This window comes from Salvia miltiorrhiza, chromosome 8 (assembly GCF_028751815.1).
Source record: "Salvia miltiorrhiza cultivar Shanhuang (shh) chromosome 8, IMPLAD_Smil_shh, whole genome shotgun sequence".
Classification (NCBI taxonomy): Eukaryota; Viridiplantae; Streptophyta; class Magnoliopsida; order Lamiales; family Lamiaceae; genus Salvia; species Salvia miltiorrhiza.
The window spans coordinates 1,625,290-1,642,779 of record NC_080394.1 but is presented as its reverse complement, the minus strand read 5'-3'; the positions used below and the strand labels follow the sequence as shown (position 1 = coordinate 1,642,779).

The 17,490-nt window shown below is 38.5% G+C and overlaps 3 protein-coding genes across 6 annotated transcripts in view; all 3 read left to right on the top strand.

Annotated features, from left to right (window-relative positions):
* The window catches only part of LOC130997037 (uncharacterized), a 71,946-nt gene extending 56,051 nt beyond the window's left edge, over window positions 1-15,895 (top strand). The window contains exons 9-11 of the mRNA XM_057922316.1: window positions 91-3,259; window positions 3,739-3,825; window positions 15,613-15,895. Coding sequence (XP_057778299.1) covers window positions 91-3,151 — 3,061 coding nt within the window. The 3' untranslated portion in view covers window positions 3,152-3,259; window positions 3,739-3,825; window positions 15,613-15,895. The remainder of the gene's footprint in view (window positions 1-90; window positions 3,260-3,738; window positions 3,826-15,612) is intronic.
* The window catches only part of LOC130997035 (putative disease resistance protein RGA3), a 65,411-nt gene that overhangs the window by 23,482 nt on the left and 24,439 nt on the right, over window positions 1-17,490 (top strand). The window lies entirely within an intron of this gene.
* On the top strand, window positions 5,692-15,895 carry LOC130999808 (putative disease resistance protein RGA3). Of its 4 annotated transcripts, XM_057925458.1 has the most exons (4): window positions 5,696-5,932; window positions 10,998-14,372; window positions 14,966-15,052; window positions 15,642-15,895. In XM_057925458.1, the coding sequence occupies exons 2-3, from the start codon at window positions 11,015-11,017 to the stop codon at window positions 14,968-14,970; spliced, it is 3,363 nt and encodes a 1,120-aa protein (XP_057781441.1). In that variant the 5' UTR covers window positions 5,696-5,932; window positions 10,998-11,014; the 3' UTR covers window positions 14,971-15,052; window positions 15,642-15,895. The 4 variants fall into 4 exon arrangements, with proteins under 4 accessions (XP_057781440.1, XP_057781439.1, XP_057781441.1 ...); XM_057925457.1 differs by lacking the exons at window positions 14,966-15,052; window positions 15,642-15,895 and having other exon boundaries at window positions 5,692-5,932; window positions 11,005-14,529; XM_057925456.1 differs by lacking the exons at window positions 14,966-15,052; window positions 15,642-15,895 and having other exon boundaries at window positions 5,692-5,932; window positions 10,998-14,529.

Sequence of the window (17,490 nt, the reverse complement as noted above, 5' to 3'; positions counted from 1 at the left end):
AAAGGCTGTGTACTCTTCAGTTTGATCATCATCCAATTCTATTCCTTAGCTCTCTCCCTCTCACTCAAATTCTCTCTTTCTCTCTTTAAGTTATCAGCTAGCACAAAGCATGGAAGCAGCAGCTGCTACCGCCGTCCTTAAAGTTCTAGTCGAAAAACTCATCGACCTCCCCATGAAAGAGATCTCTCAAATCCGAGGTTTCCGCAAAAATGCAGAAAAGCTAGCTGGAAGTCTCGACATGATCCAGAAATTCTTGCACAATGCTGAGATGCGTGCCATCACCAGCGATGCTGCTGTCAAGAGCTGGTTGAAGAAGCTTGAAGACGTGGCGTTCGATGCTGACAATGTTTTGGATGAAATCAACTATCATATTCTCTCCAAACAAATTAAGGCCACCAAACCCATGAAGGCGAAGATATTATCAGGCTTCTCATCATCCGTCAATTCTATTGCGCGTCCGAGAAATATGGCTGTTAGAATCAAGAAAATCAATAAGAATTTGAAGTCCATTAAGAAAGAGGCCACCGACCTTGGCCTCGTAGTGAGGCTTGCCATTGCCAATGAGCCCACTTTGGTTGATGCTTCTTTGGAAACTGATTCGTACACTCTTGATCCAATTTTTATTGGAAGAGATGATGCTGTGTCGGAAATAGTTGAGATGCTTACCAATAGCATCACAAGTGATGAATGCGCAGTTTCCATCATTTCCATTGTCGGGATGGGGGGATTGGGGAAGACGACATTGACTAGGAAAGTTTTCAATCATCTGAAGGATGAGAATCAGTTTGGATCACATATTTGGGTGCATGTTTCCCGAAATTTTGATGCAAAAACTCTTTTGAAGACAATTCTCAAGAACTTGACTTCTTGTCAAGTTGAAAATGCGAGCAAGGAAGATATTCTTGCAAAGCTTAAAGAAGCTTTGAAAGATAAAACGTATCTTCTTGTACTTGATGATGTATGGAATGAAGATACTTCCAAATGGGAAGATTTTATCAATGCCTTGTTGGGAGTTAGTTCTGTTAAGGGAAATGCAATTGTTGTTACCACCAGAAGTATGAAGGTTACTTCAATTGTGAATCCACTTCATACATATGAGTTGAAAGGCTTATCGGAGGAAGAGTGTTGGTCAATAATCAAAGAAAAAACATTCGGAAAAGAAGATCTTCCGTCAGAATTTGAGGCAATTGGGAGAAAGATAGCAATAAGGTGTCAAGGTTTGCCATTAGCGGCCAACGTAGTTGGGGGAGTGCTGCGCATTAAATCTGAGGAAAAATGGCTTTCAGTCGAGGAGAAATGGCTTTCAGCCGATGAAGGAGGAGATAATATCAGAAAAATATTGAGACTGAGCTTCGATAATTTGTCTTTGCCATTACTTAAGAAGTGCTTCGCTTACTGTGCGATGTTTCCTAAAGGCTACCAAATCATCAAACAAGAACTGATTGAGATGTGGATGGCAGAAGGTTTTCTTCAAGCTGATGGTAGGGATGACATGGAGTCCGTGGGCGAAAAATTTATCAACACTCTTCTACACAACTCTTTACTGCAAGTTTCATGGAGAGGTTCTTCAAGTTGCGGCATGCACGATCTTGTGCACGATCTCGCTTGTTCTGTTTCGAGTTCGTCTAACAGTACAGGTGGTAGCAGCCGAGTTCGATACATAATTCTCGGAGACGACTATTGTGGAGACGAATCAAGTCGTATCCCAAAAGAAATGGCAAAGACTTTGCGCACATTACTAATAGCATCCAAAGCTGATATGTCTGTCAACTTCTCAGACTTGGTAGCATCCAAAGGTGATATTTCTGATATCAACTTCTCAGACTTGGAAAGTTTGCGTGTTTTACATCTTCACTCTGAAGTTAAAAAGCTGCCAAGTTCGATTCGGAAGTTGATACATTTGAGAGATTTTGACATTTCAAAGACAAGAATTAGATATTTGCCGGATTGGATTGGTGAATTCTTTCACTTGCAAACGTTGAGAGTAGACTCATATGAGATGAGAAATCTGCCAAGTACCATTAAGTACTTGATTAACTTGAGGCATCTTTATATTAATGAGAATGTAGAGTACTTGCCTATGGGAATTGGGAGATTAACTTCTCTCCAAACGCTAACGCACTTTCCAGTGGGCGACCAGAATGGCTGCAAGATTGAAGAGCTTGGAAGTTTGAATAATCTTAAAGGAGAGTTACGGATTCTCAATCTCAAAACGGTTCATGACAAGGAAGAGGCTTGGAAAGCGAATTTATTCAAAAAGTCAGAACTATTGAAGTTGCGTTTGGAATGGGATAGATATGGCAGAAGAGAAGGTGGAACATATGATGAGGATGTATTGGAAGGCCTTCAACCTCACTCAGATCTGAGGGAGTTAGAGATTTACAATTACAAAGGCAAAAGATTTCCATTATGGACTGAGAAGATGTCAGTTCGAGATGCGCCTCAAGGCTCTTGGGTGCTACTTAACAAGTTGATGTCGTTAACACTCTCGAACTGCGATAAATGTGAAGAGATCCCAATGTTGGGGCACTTGCCCAATCTCAAGTCCCTTTGGTTGTGGGGATTGAGGAATTTGAAGTGTATAAATTCATCATTCTACGGAATGGTGAACAAGGACACACGCATTGTTTTTCCAGCTCTCGAGAAGTTCACATTGGAACACATGCCTAAGCTGGCAGAGTGGGCAGAAATAGAAATTTCGGATGGAAGTGAAGTGAAGCTATTTCCTCGCCTCCAACATTTGGAAATTTACATGTGTGAGCAATTGATGAGTGTTCCAAGTCATGTCTCGTCCTGCCTTCAACATTTGGAAATTGGTGGGATCGGTGTGGAATGTCTGCCAGCTGATTGGTTATTGAGTAATAGCGAGACTCTCTCTTATGTGAGAATAGAGGAGTGCCCGAATTTGAGAGAAATATCAGATAGGTGGTGGGGTTCGTGGGGAGAAGAAGAATCAGAAGGAAGAAGCTTCACAATCACATCCCTCCCTATATTCCCTCGTCTAAGAGAATTGATAATTGCACGCCTTCCTAAGTTAAGTTTGGAGACTCTGGATGCAATGCGGCGCCTCGAAGTTGATGGCCACAATGCGGCGTCTACCATCCATGGATGCAATGCGGCGCCTCACAACATTGAGATTTCTAGATATTAAGGATTGCCCAGAATTAGTGATTAAAAGTGAGGCAACTGATTCTGAATGCATGGCCCAAGCTTTCCCATATCCCCAGCATCTACATTGATGGCTCCAAATACGGTGACGGTGAGTATCAATATCTTTTCTAGAAACAGTTTTATGTGTATTTTATTTGAATTTTTTTCTTCTAATTATCATAAACTGAAGTAGCCCTGTAAAATCTACTATCTTATTCTATGGAGTTTCTAATTCAGTTGCTATTAATTTGGGGATTGAGATTTATTTATAATTTTATATATTTTTCTCTAATTTCAACAATGAATGCTTTAGTTTAATTTTGTGATTATTAATTAGGCTTCATTCCATCTAATTAGGGTGTATAATTATTTTTAATCATTTAATTTCTCTTTCATTAGTTAAACTAATAGATATAAGTATGAGACATAGTTACATATATAAAATTGTGGGACAATTGATCTCATCCCTTAGTTTGTTGCTTAAACAATAGGGGATAAATTATTTTGAGTTTGTTTACTATATTTTTACAGCGACTTATCAGCTTAGCTTTTTTTTCCATTAAATAATTCTTTTTCGTATTGATACAGAATAAAGTGAAAGAAGCAAACAGTTGTGTTTGAGGTGCCTCCAAAGAATTAGGAGGTGAAGGAAGCGTTCTAGTGAAGAAGGAATAAGTAAAGTGAGTATCCATTTTCTCCATCATGACTTGCTCAACCTACTTATAAAAAGTTGTAGTTTTCATGGTGCAAGTATAAAGAAGAAAAATGATGAATACAAGAAAGAAACATGGTTGAATCATCAAGCATGTGTTGATAAAGAAGGAATGAAGATTCACATCTTCTCCATCTTCAATCTTTGAGCAATCTTATTAGACAAACAATATGCCGTTGATTGAATCGTGACCATTGGATTAACACCAACAGCTCCCGGCAGCACACTCGCATCACACACAAACAGCCCCTTTGCTTCCCAACTCTCCCCATTCTCATCAACTGCTCCTTCCTCTTCATCCACCCCCATTCTGCAGCTCCCCATCTGATGCGCTGAGCAATACGTCGTCCACGCCCTCGACATCGCCCTCGGCCCCTCCCCCGCCACCACGGTGTCGAGAAACTCCTCCACCTCCCTCTCCCCAACCCCCTCGCACCTCAACCTCTGCCCGTCGCTCTGATGCGTGCCCACCTCGACCGCCCCAGCCGCCACCAGTATCCTCAGCGCCCGGCGCAGCCCCGCCCTTATGTTCTCCCTGTCGTAATCGTCAGAAACATCGTACTTGATCCGGCCCCGCCTCATGACCTCCCCGGCTCCCCTGTCTCTGATCATCGAGAACAGGTGAGCCGTCCGGGAGTATCTCGTCAACCTCTTCTTCACCTCCGCCCCCGACTCCCACGGGCACAGGGCCGCGAACGACCCTGGCCCGAGGATCGGGGACTCTATGATGGCTCTTACACTACCATCATCAGCAACCACTTTGTGCAGGGACGTGACGATGCAGCAACATTATTCAAGGAGAAGTGGATCCTACTCAGGTATTTATTCTAAATGCTCAACAAACCATGCTCTGGTTTGAACATTTTCTTTTAATGTTGCATGCACATTCTATCTGTATCACTGACTTTATTTATCGTAAAACAGGTTCATGATAGTTTACAGAGAATACGGGAAAGAAACATGTTCAGGACAACGATCTTTCAGAGTTATTCATATTTTTCAGTCAGCGATTATTTTTATTTAATATACGATCGTTGCAAACCCATCGTGAATTTTTAAATTTAATTAAAAATTCAGATTTCTGTCGATAATCCGTCGATAATTTTAAATTATTAACAATGGGATATTTACTGTCGCTAATTTCTCGACGGGATTCTCCCGTCGAGAATACAAGTTTCTCCACGTAATTCTTTGTCGTCAATCTTTTTCCCCACGCTTTATTTAGTGATCCCAGTTTTTCGTTGAGAATCCGTCGAGAAGAAGATTAACGATGGCTTCGTTCATGTTGTCGACAGAATATTCCATCGAGAATCCCAGTTTTTTTTCTTTTTTTGCACACCTTGAAGTATTATGCATAACTTGAAAAGGAAGAACATAAAATTTTCTTGTCTTTTAATTGGAAAAAAACGCATTATACAGAGTCAGTATATATAAATTTCTACGTAACCAATTTATAAAGATACCATATTTATATATTTTAATACGTTTACCTTATTGTTAAAATATTAACTAAATATTATATTTACAGTTTTTTACTACTTTCGTCCTTATAAAATATATTCAATTTGTCATTTTTGTAAAACCAATTTAATTTATTTTTGGTAAGTTTTCCACTCATAATAAAATGAGATCTTATGACTTATGAGACTATTACTTCATTCACAACATATTTAGTTATTTTATTAAAATTCGTACCATTTATAAATAATCACTTCCTTCATCCGTTAAGAATATGACACAATTGTCATTTTGGGCGTTTGCAAAAAGTATGTCATTTTTCAAACCTTATTATTGAGTTTTCGTCGTCGGTTGAGAAATGGTCAGAGTTGCTGCCCTATAATTATTGACTTTTCGTCTCCGGAGTAGTTGAGAAATAATGAGGGGGAATTTATTTGACAAAGTCAAAGTTTGAAATATAAAAAATGAAAAAGGAAAACCATATCTTGCATAACTCATCCAATTCTGCTCCTTAATCCTCTCTCTCTCTCACTAAATTTCTCTGTTTCTCTCTCTAAGTTATCAGCTACCACAAAGCAAGGAAGCAGCAGTCCTTAAAGCGCAGTAGGGAAGGTGAAGTTGAATTTCGATTCTGCTTGTTGTTTGTGTGCAGTGAAATTTGAGATTTTTTTTTTCTTCTGTTTTTTGGTGTTTCCTTTTGTACTAATTATCATGTTTGCCTATGGAAATCAATCATTTTCTTCGCGTGATATATTACTCTATTCAATTGTGTGTGCCAGCAGCAGTGTGGGGAATAATTCAACACACTTTGAAACAAGTAGTGAAAGTTTAGATTTGCTCTTATGAGATTTGATACTTTGAGTTTTTCTCATATATTTATGCACATTTTCTTTGGTGAGAATTATCACATATAGCCATTTTTATTAAAAACATAAGTTTTATAGCCCTAATTTATAATAGATACTCATATAAGTTATATAATCATTTTAGACTTAAAAGTCTACAACATCCTTAGACTTTTTTGTATTTTTATTTAACATTTTATTTTTTATATTTAACATTTTCTTCTCTACATATTCTCTCTCTACACTAAAATTGCCTCCGACGGGTCATCGTCGCAGCGCCGTTCCAGTTGCCGTCGCCATACTCGATGGTGTACTCCATGGCACCATCGAGTAGTCGATGTTGTACACAATAGTGCCATCGAATACATCATCGAGTAAATGAAAATACATCAAAGAGTGTAATAGTCTTTTAAACTTAAAATGACTATATAATTTATATATTATAAAGGGTTAATAGCCGCTAAATACACCAGAAATTTTCATTTTCTGATATTTCTCATGACCCATAATTTTGGCTGCTAAATACACCAATTTATAATTTGTCTAATTTTTCCCATAAATTCAAAGTTTCCCCAAATTAAAACTGACGTGGACGCCGGAAGTGCCAGCGTGTATTAGCCGGCACCACGTCACACACACTCCACACTCTATCTCTCTCACACACCCCACCCTCTCTCTCTCACCACGTCACCACTTTCTCCGACCGCATTCAAAACTATCTCTCAACTCTCGGTTCCGCCGCCACAGCTCCGGCCGGTAGCTTCGCCGGCCCAGAGCCTCTGCCTCTTCTCTCTCTCGCTCATCTCCTCCGCCTCAAACAGATCGAGCCTGAGCTTCCGCCTCTGCCTCTCTCTCTCGCTCATCTCCTCTGCACCTCCACCTCCGCCTCTCTCCCCCCTCCGGCGACCTCCCCCTTCGCCGCCCTCCACCACTTAATCCGCCTCTCTCTCTCTCGTTCATACAGAGAACCTCCGCCTCTATCTCTCTCTCGCTCATACCTGCCATGAAATTTTTTCAACAACACCAAATTCATTCATCAATTTTTCCAGAAAAGGCGTGAAATTTTAGAGTTGAAGCAAAGATCTGCCGCCACCTTCGTTGTTGAGCCCTAAATTCGCCGCCTTGAGACGAGCCCTAAATTCGCCGCCGCCCTGCCTTGAAATTTCGGGTGTGTGGAGGTGGGGAAGGGCTGATAGGGGTCTGGGGAGGGGGAAGTGGGGGCGCCGAGGTGGGGCAAGGGGGAGGGTCCAACGGCGGAAGGTAGCCTCCGCCTCTCTCTCTCTCGCTCAAGGAGGACGGGGGTGGTCTGGTCGAAGGGGAAAAGGGGTGGTCTGGGGGGTGGTCTAGGGGAAGGGGGAAGGGGAAAGCCACGTGGGTGGGGGTAGTCAGCAAAAAAAAATAATGTAAAACAATACTAACATAAATACACATCAGAACCGATTTTGCCACATAGGAGCCACGTCAGCTTCAATTTCACCGGAGCTTCTCGCCGGGGGAAAAATTAGACAAATTAAAAATTGGTGTATTTAGCAGCCAAAATTAGGGGTCATGGGAAATATCAGAAAATGAAAATTTCTGGTGTATTTAGCGGCTATTAACCCTATTATAAACTAGGGCTATAAAACTTATGTTTTTATGAAAGAGAGCTATATAATAAGATTTCTCTTCTTTTTTTAATACATCTTCCAAATATATGCACCATAATTTTTGACACAATCTTACACAGAATTTTCATAATTTTATTTGTAGCTTATACCATTTACTCACAATGTATTTAACAATATCATTCATGTTCGACTTTTTTTATATATTTTGGCACAAATTTAATTTGAAGCTATAAATATTTGATTGTGAGGATCAGTAATTTGTATTTAGTGTTTACATTTTCATATCGGTATATGGATTGAAACATGCATGAACATTCTTCACACCTTTAAAGTCAAAATGATACTTTAACCTATAAGTATAACACCAATAGAATAAACCTTGTAAACATAAATATATAACTATTGAAGTACTATCAATTTACTGAGTACAAGTACAGTTCGGTTAACGATCACTTTTTATATATAAAAATAAAGGTCATAAGTGTTTTGTGTCTCTAAATTTTGTTTTCTCTTAAAAACTTTTTAAATAGTTAGCATTTTTCATAAAATAGTTTGTTATATAAAATTTGATGACGAAAAGATGATTCATCTCAACAGAGTCTAACATGACGGAGCTAGGGGTAGGGCAGGGGGGTCACCCCCCCTCCCCCCCGGGATTTTCAAAAATAGGAGGTATATTTTCGTAATTTTAGTATTAAAAATAAAAAAAATGATTTTATCTTCATATAGTTTTTGTGAGGCCTAAACGACGTTGTTCAGTTTTAATTAAAAAATTCTTTAAATAAGTAAGGGATGTATCCTGTATTTGTACCATAATTTCAATATTTAGTAATTTTATTGCAAACTATTTTTGTAACATGAATACTATGTGGATAATTAATCCACAAAATTTCCAAGTCAACAATCCGACGATCATAAAAAATTGCAAGAGACGAAATTGCAAAAGCGAAAAGATGGTGATTTAATTCACCATATTTAAAAAGTCACGTTAAAATTGTTAATTCGAAATAGATATGATTATATTTTCCAAAATCCCAAGTTTTATCCATTTTGATTTTCGGTTGTTTTGTATGAACGAAATGTATTTTTGTAATTTAAAAGATATTTATAATTGTGTTAATGATTATTACTCCCTCCGTCCCGTTAGTAACGGCACGTTTCTTTTCGGCACGGGTATTAAGGAGAATTGTATTAGGAGAAAAGTTGTAGGGACCACATGTTTAATGTTACTACTAATTAATTTTAACTTTCTTCTTCATCAACACCCCTCTTCATCAACACCGGCGAGGCCGCCGCCGCCGCCCCTTCGCCTCGTCAGATCTCAACTCAAGCCTCGCCGGCATTCTACTGGGTGTGGCCGACTCAGAAATGCCCACACCAGCCCTCCCCTTTACAGAACTCCGGCGGCACAAACACTTCCTCCGTCGAAAACTCAAATCCCACCTTTCCTCCGTCGACCGCCACCGCCACTTAGATCCCTCCACCATCCAAACCATCTCCCACCGCTTCTACAAACTCAACACAAACAATAGGAAACCCAGATCTGCGAACAATATTCAAAATCTCAAACTTCCATGGCCAACAAACTTCAAAAACTCCAGATCCCACAAATTCAACATACCTCGCAAAAAGCGACCATGGGAAGAAAGGCTGCGAGAGATAGACGAGCCCTAATTTCTGGCGAGGTGGAGACGGGCGAGGGAGAGGACGTCTCCGACTTGTCCGACGAGTGGTGCTTCCCGATCTTCCTGCTCTCCCACTCCGCCGGCGCCTCCGCCTCCGACTCCGTCTCTCTCTCCGCCAGCGGAGGATCCGCTATTGTCATCTCCGCCTCCGGATTCTGGAGCAGAGCCGACGGACGAGGGAGAGGACGGAGGTCACCGGACTTCGAGTAAAGAGAGGGACGGAGGCTATGAGATATATGCAGTCGCCGGACTTCGAGTAAAGAGAGGGGCTAAGGTAGCGGCGACGGCGAGGCTGGGAGCGCGGAGGCCGGAGGCGAGGCTGGAGGGTGGAAGCGGCGGGAGGGTGGAGGCGGCGAGAGGGAGAGACCGAAGTGGGAGAGAGAGAGAGGGAGAGATAGAAATTGCGTGTTTAATTTATTAGGCTTTTAATTAGGGATTTCATTAACATTAAACACTCCCTTATTTTTTCTAAAAAAGGAAACGTGCCATCAATAACGGGACAATCCAAAAAGGAAAACGTGCCATTAATAACGGGACGGAGGGAGTATTTATTTTTAATTAATTTATTACTATTTTTAAATTTAATTTTTATTTTTATTTTAAAAAAAATTGGACCCCCCTGAAATGAAAGCCCGGCTCCGCCCCTGAACATGAACTGTGTTTTTGAACTTTCTTTTTCAACTTAAACATCAAAATGATATTGTTTTCAACTTATCCATTTATCTCTATTTTTAAAATTTCATCAATGTCAACTTCTAAATATGTAGTAATTATCTTCCTCCCTACTCTCGGCTTATAATTGGAGAGGATTTTGTGGCCATTAACGATGACCAAAGAATGAGATATTGTTTTTTAATTTTTTTTTTCCACACGTTGAAGTGTTATGTGAAAACGGGAAAAGGAAGAATGTACAATATTCTTGTCTTTTAAGGTTGCGTTTACTTTAATAGATAAATTTATCTATGGAAAATAATGGATAACAAAAATTTATGTCTTTAAATATCTCTTTTCTTTTCCAACATTTGACATAAATGAGAAGTTCACTATGTTTTCTTCCTTATTTTCACTTCAAGATGGATCATATATTGTGTCAAATATTAAAAGAATGAGACATTGAAAGACATAAATTTTTTGTTATCCATTCTTTTTCATGGATAAATTTATCCATAAAAGTAAACGCAGTCTAATTGGAAAAAACACATTATAAAGAGTTAATTAATGTATATAAATTTCTATGTAACCAATTTATAAAGAGACCATATTTCTATATTTTAATACGTTTACCACATTGTTAAAGTATTAACTAAATACTACAGTATATTCAACAATTTTTTATATTAACATCAAATCATTCACGAGCTGACTATTCAAAGTCAAAGTATTAAAAAAAGTGACGGCAAGAATTGAAATATATAAAAAGAAAAATGAAAACCATATCTAGAATGAAAGGCTGTATACTCTTCAGTTTGATCACTCATCCAATTCTATTCCTTAGCTCTCTCTCTCTCTCTCTCTCAAATTCTCTCTTTCTATCTTTAAGTTATCAGCGCACAAAGCATGGAAGCAGCAGCTGCTACCGCCGTCCTTAAAGTTCTAGTCGAAAAACTCATCGACCTCTCCATGAAAGAGATCTCTCAAATCCGAGGTTTCCGCAAAAATGCAGAAAAGCTAGCTGGAAGTCTCGACATGATCCAGAAATTCTTGCACAATGCTGAGATGCGTGCCATCACCAGCGATGCTGCTGTCAAGAGCTGGTTGAAGAAGCTTGAAGACGTGGCGTTCGATGCTGACAATGTTTTGGATGAAATCAACTATCATATTCTCTCCAAACAAATTAAGGCCACCAAACCCATGAAGGCGAAGATATTATCAGGCTTCTCATCATCCGTCAATTCTATTGCGCGTCCGAGAAATATGGCTGTTAAAATCCAAGAAATCAATGAGAATTTGGAGTCCATTAAGAAAGAGGCCACCGACCTTGGCCTCGTAGTGAGGCTTGCCATTGCCAATGAGCCCACTTTGGTTGATGCTTCTTTGGAAACTGATTCGTACACTCTTGATCCAATTTTTATTGGAAGAGATGATGCTGTGTCGGAAATAGTTGAGATGCTTACCAATACCATCACAACTGATGAACGCGCAGTTTCCATCATTTCCATTGTCGGGATGGGGGGATTGGGGAAGACGACATTGACTAGGAAAGTTTTCAATCATCTGAAGGATGAGAATCAGTTTGGATTACATATTTGGGTGCATGTTTCCCGAAATTTTGATGCAATAACTCTTTTGAAGACAATTCTCAAGAACTTAACTCCTTGTCAAGTTGAAAATGCGAGCAAGGAAGATATTCTTGCAAAGCTTAAAGAAGCTTTGGAAGATAAAACGTATCTTCTTGTACTTGATGATGTATGGAATGAAGATACTTCCAAATGGGAAGATTTTATCAATTCCTTGTTGGGAGTTAGTTTTGTTAAGGGAAATGCAATTGTTGTTACCACCAGAAGTATGACGGTTACTTCAATTGTGAATCCACTTCATACATATGAGTTGAAAGGCTTATCGGAGGAAGAGTGTTGGTCAATAATCAAAGAAAAAACATTCGGAAAAGAAGATGTTCCGTCAGAATTTGAGGCAATTGGGAGAAAGATAGCAATAAGGTGTCAAGGTTTGCCATTAGCGGCCAACGTAGTTGGGGGAGTGCTGCGCATTAAATCTGAGGAAAAATGGCTTTCAGTCGAGGAGAAATGGCTTTCAGCCGATGAAGGAGGAGATAATATCAGAAAAATATTGAGACTGAGCTTCGATAATTTGTCTTTGCCATTACTTAAGAAGTGCTTCGCTTACTGTGCGATGTTTCCTAAAGGCTACCAAATCATCAAACAAGAACTGATTGAGATGTGGATGGCAGAAGGTTTTCTTCAAGCTGATGGTAGGGATGACATGGAGTCCGTGGGCGAAAAATTTATCAACCTTCTTCTGCACAACTCTTTACTGCAAGTTTCAAAGAGAGATATTTATGGAAATGTAAAGAAGTGTGGCATGCATGATCTTGTGCACGATCTCGCTTGTTCTGTTTCGAGTTCGTCTAACAGTACAGGTGGTAGCAGCCGAGTTCGATACATAATTCTCGGAGACAACTATTGTGGAGACGAATCAAATCGTATCCCAAAAGAAATGGCAAAGTCTTTGCGTACATTACTAATAGCATCCAAAGCTGATATTTCTGTCAACTTCTCAGACTTGGTAACATCCAAAGGTGATATTTCTGATATTAACTTCTCAGACTTGGTGACATCCAAAGGTGATATTTCTGATATCAACTTCTCAGACTTGGAAAGTTTGCATGTTTTACATCTTCACTCTGAAGTTAAAAAGCTGCCAAGTTCGATTCGGAAGTTGATACATTTGAGAGATTTTGACATTTCAAAGACAAGTATTGAAGTTTTGCCGGATTGGATTGGTGAATTCTTACACTTGCAGACGTTGAGAGTAGAGTTAAGATGGTTGAGAAAACTGCCAAGTACCATTAAGTACTTGATTAACTTGAGGCATCTTTATATTACTGAGGATGTAGAGTTGCCTATGGGAATTGGGAGATTAACTTCTCTCCAAACGCTAACGCACTTTCCAGTGGGCGACCAGAATGGCTGCAAGATTGAAGAGCTTGGAAGTTTGAATAATCTTAAAGGAGAGTTACGGATTCTCAATCTCAAAACGGTTCATGACAAGGAAGAGGCTTGGAAAGCGAATTTATTCAAAAAGTCAAAAATATTGAAGTTGCGTTTGGAATGGGATAGATATGGCAGAAGAGAAGGTGGAACATATGATGAGGATGTATTGGAAGGCCTTCAACCTCATTCAGATCTGAGGGAGTTAGAGATTTTCAATTACAAAGGCAAAAGATTTCCATTATGGACTGAGAAGATGTCAGTTCGAGATGCGCCTCAAGGCTCTTGGGTGCTACTTAACAAGTTGATGTCGTTAACACTCTGGAACTGCAATGAATGTGAAGAGATCCCAATGTTGGGACACTTGCCCAATCTCAAGTCCCTTGAGTTGAGATGGTTGATCAATTTGAAGTGTATAAATTCATCACTCTATGGAACTGTGAACAAGGACACGCGCATTGTTTTTCCAGCTCTCGAGAGGTTGGAATTGTATTTTATGCCTAAGCTGGCAGAGTGGGCAGAAATAGAAATTTCGGATGGAAGTGAAGTGAAGCTATTTCCTCGCCTCCAACATTTGCAAATTATGTGGTGTAAGCAATTGACGAGTGTTCCAAGTCATGTCTCGTCATGCCTTGAAGAATTGAGGATTGAGGAGATCGGTGTAGAATGTCTGCCAGCTGATTGGTTATTGAGTAACAGCGAGACTCTCTCGAAGTTGTATATAGAGGACTGCCCCAATTTGAGAGAAATATCAGATAGGTGGGGAGAAGAAGAATCAGAAGGAAGAAGCTTCACAATCACATCCCTCCCTAAATTCCCTCGTCTAACATTTGTGCATATTGAAGGCGTTCCTAAGTTAAGTTTGGAGACTGTGGATGCCATATTGCAAGGATGCCGCCACTCTCTTCATAAGTTATATTTGAAGGGAATGGAAAGTTGGGAATGCATGCCGGAATCAATTCAACATCTTACATCTCTTTATTTCTTATGCTTAAGGGATTTTGGAATGGAAGAGTTACCTGAATGGTTGGGGAACCTCTCATCTCTAAAGGAATTGAATTTATTTAACTGCAAAAGGCTAAGGCGTCTACCATCCATGGATGCAATGCGGTGCCTCACAACATTAAAAGTACTATTTATTGAAGATTGCCCGGAATTAGTGATTGAAAGTGAGGCAACTGATTCTGAATGGCCCAAGCTTTCCCATATCCCCAGCATCTACATTGATGGCTCCAAATACGGTGACGGTGAGTATCAATATCTTTTCTAGAAACAGTTGTATGTGTATTTTATTTGAATTTTTTTCTTCTAATTATCTGAAGTAGCCCTGTAAAATCTACTATCTTATTCTATGGAGTTTCTAATTCAGTTGCTATTAATTTGGGGATTGAGATTTATTTATAATTTTATATATTTTTCTCTAATTTCAACAATGAATGCTTTAGTTTAATTTTGTTATTATTAATTGGGCTTCATTCCATCTAATTAGGGTGTATAATTATTTTTAATCATTTAATTTCTCTTTCATTAGTTAATAATAGGTTGAAAAATTCAAAATTATGGTATATAATTTTATAAAAATTTAATTTTTGTTGAAATAAATATTAAGAATAATTCATAGTATTATAATTTTATTTTTATAAAAAATATTATTAAACTAATAGATATAAGTATGAGACATAGTTACATATATAAAATTGTGGGACAATTGATCTCATCCCTTAGTTTTTTGCTTAAACAATAGGGGATACATTATTTTGAGTTTGTTTACTATATTTTTACAGCGACTTATCATCTTACTTTTTTTTCCATTAAATAATTCTTTTTCGTATTGATACAGAATAAAGTGAAAGAAGCAAACAGTTGTGTTTGAGGTGCCTCCAAAGAATTAGGAGGTGAAGGAAGCGATCCAGTGAAGAAGGAATAAGTGAGTATCCATTTTCTCCATCATGACTTGCTCAACATCTTTTCATAATTTTTTTTGTAATTCCCTATATATTCTTTGTTTTAACTTTATTTGATAGGATTATTATGTCTAGGGTTGAAGAAAATGCATGTTTCGATACCAATTTGTTTCACAATTGATATGATTCTCAAAGACTCAAACTTCATTGATCATTATAAGGAATTATTTTGAGTAGATCACTTCTATATCTATAGAAACAGTTGTGCCTAAACTAAGGATTCACATCACTATTTATGCCCATACACACAAAAGTGGTAAGAATTCACAACCAAGTTTATGCAAAGGAGATCAAATCATTTAGCTCCATTTCCTATTTTAATTTACACAAATGCGAATTAGGAAAGCAAAACAAAATAAACCCAAAAGAAACAAAAAAAACAAGACGTATGCAATGTTTGTTAATCTCATCTCATGCTGAGCTGGGTTGAATACATTAATTCTGTTTTATGAATAAATTATGATAGGAGAGTGATTTTTAATTCGAATTCAAGTGAAATATCTTTTTAATAATCTAAATTCAGAGGCGCTAACGAGCTTGCTCGTGGGGAAGAACGACGACAATGTAGTTGTTGAGTCTGAAGAGAAGGATGATGACAAAAATTCAGACAGCATTGTTGAAGATGAAGATAGAGAAATAGAGGATTCAGCAGCTGTGGAAGTTGAATCCAGTCCCAGCAAAAAGGGAGGTAGCCAGCTTTTTCCATTTCTTGATGAATGAATGCCTATTTCTTATGTTTGAATATTGAGGCATGCTAGCTTGAATTTGATGAAATGGTGTTGGGGGTTGTATCAGTTATATCAATATATGTTTTCATGGTGCAAGTATTAAAGAAGAAAAATGATGAATACAAGAAAGAAACATGGTTGAATCATGAAGCATGTGTTGATAAAGAAAAGGATGAAGATTCACATCTTCTCCATCTTCAATCTTTGAGCAATCTTATTAGACAAACAATATGCCGTTGATTGAATCGTGACCATTGGATTAACACCAACAGCTCCCGGCAGCACACTCGCATCACACACAAACAGCTCATCAACTGCACCTTCCTCTTCATCCACCCCCATTCTGCAGCTCCCCATCTGATGCGCCGAGCAATACGTCGTCCACGCCCTCGACATCGCCCTCGGCCCCTCGCCCGCCACCCCGGTGTCGAGAAACTCCTCCACGGCGGCCCATACAACCGCAGACGACCTGTGGCGGCCCATAACGCTAGATCAGAACTTGGGGTCGGCTTCAACCTATTCTTCAAAGCATGAATTAGCTAGCTTGTTGGGCTTATGTGGAAACTGAGTTGAGATGGGCTTGATGATTCAAGCCCATTAAAATTTCTATGTATTGATCCACCAAAATGGGATTAAATATTAAGGGAAGTAGAGGGTCTTTTTAGGCCGCATCTTTTCGAGCAATAATATTAGTTTAAAATGTTAATCTAGTGGGTCCAAATAGAATATTACTGGTTTTTATTTCATTCACTAAACTCACGCCGTAACTGCAAATAATTATAATAGTGTAAACACTCAGGACATGCATCTTATCAATTATGCAAAGAAAATTCCAATCTATCAATTTAACTTGCCCAATCCAATTCTGGCCCAACTCTAAATATATACTCCATTTCAACATCCATTGCACTCCTAATAGAGGCCCAATTTCTCTCTCTACCTGAATCAAACTTGACAAGCCCAACCCAAGAATAGAGAAGGCCTCTCTCTCATTCCAAATTTCCAAGGTAGCTTGGTGCTGCGGAGGAGATGATTATCATTATTATTATTATTATATTATTATTATTAGTATTATTATAATTAGTATTATTATTTTTTTATTGAGGAGATGATGAGTTACAAGCTTGAACAAGATCTTCTTATAAAAACAGACAAGATAGAGGAGTTGCAGGTAATTATACTATCTTAATTATGATGCTTAATTCAACACATATTGTTGAAAATAACACAAACAAAAGTCATAAAGAGCTGCATTAGTCGTAAAGAGGAGCTGCATTAGTCATAAAGAGAAGCTGCATTTATTTTACATGAGAAATATTTACCAAGGATCCCTTAATAATAGGGATCCTGGTATGACTTTAAGATATGTAATGTATTATAAATAGACCATTGCATACTTCAGAAATAATAACAAAAGAGAGAAACAATTTTCAGTGTTTATCTCTCCACCATGATGATATCATTTCTTAACATGGTATCAGAGCAGAATTCGATCTTAGGAACTCAGAAATATATCATCATTGTTCCAACCTTTTCTCTAACCTTTTCTTCACCAAAACAGTAGCCAAATCCTTTTCATTCTTAGCCTGAAAAAAAAAAATCAAACAGAATGTCAGGGGAAATCCCAATTACAGAAACCAAAAATTCTTCAGAAGAGTTAACTCTTCAAATTG

What these genes read in the sequence shown, in the direction of transcription:
- LOC130999808 (XM_057925457.1), top strand. Translation starts at nt 11,015, where the DNA reads ATGGAAGCAGCAGCTGCTACCGCCGTCCTTAAAGTTCTAGTCGAAAAA.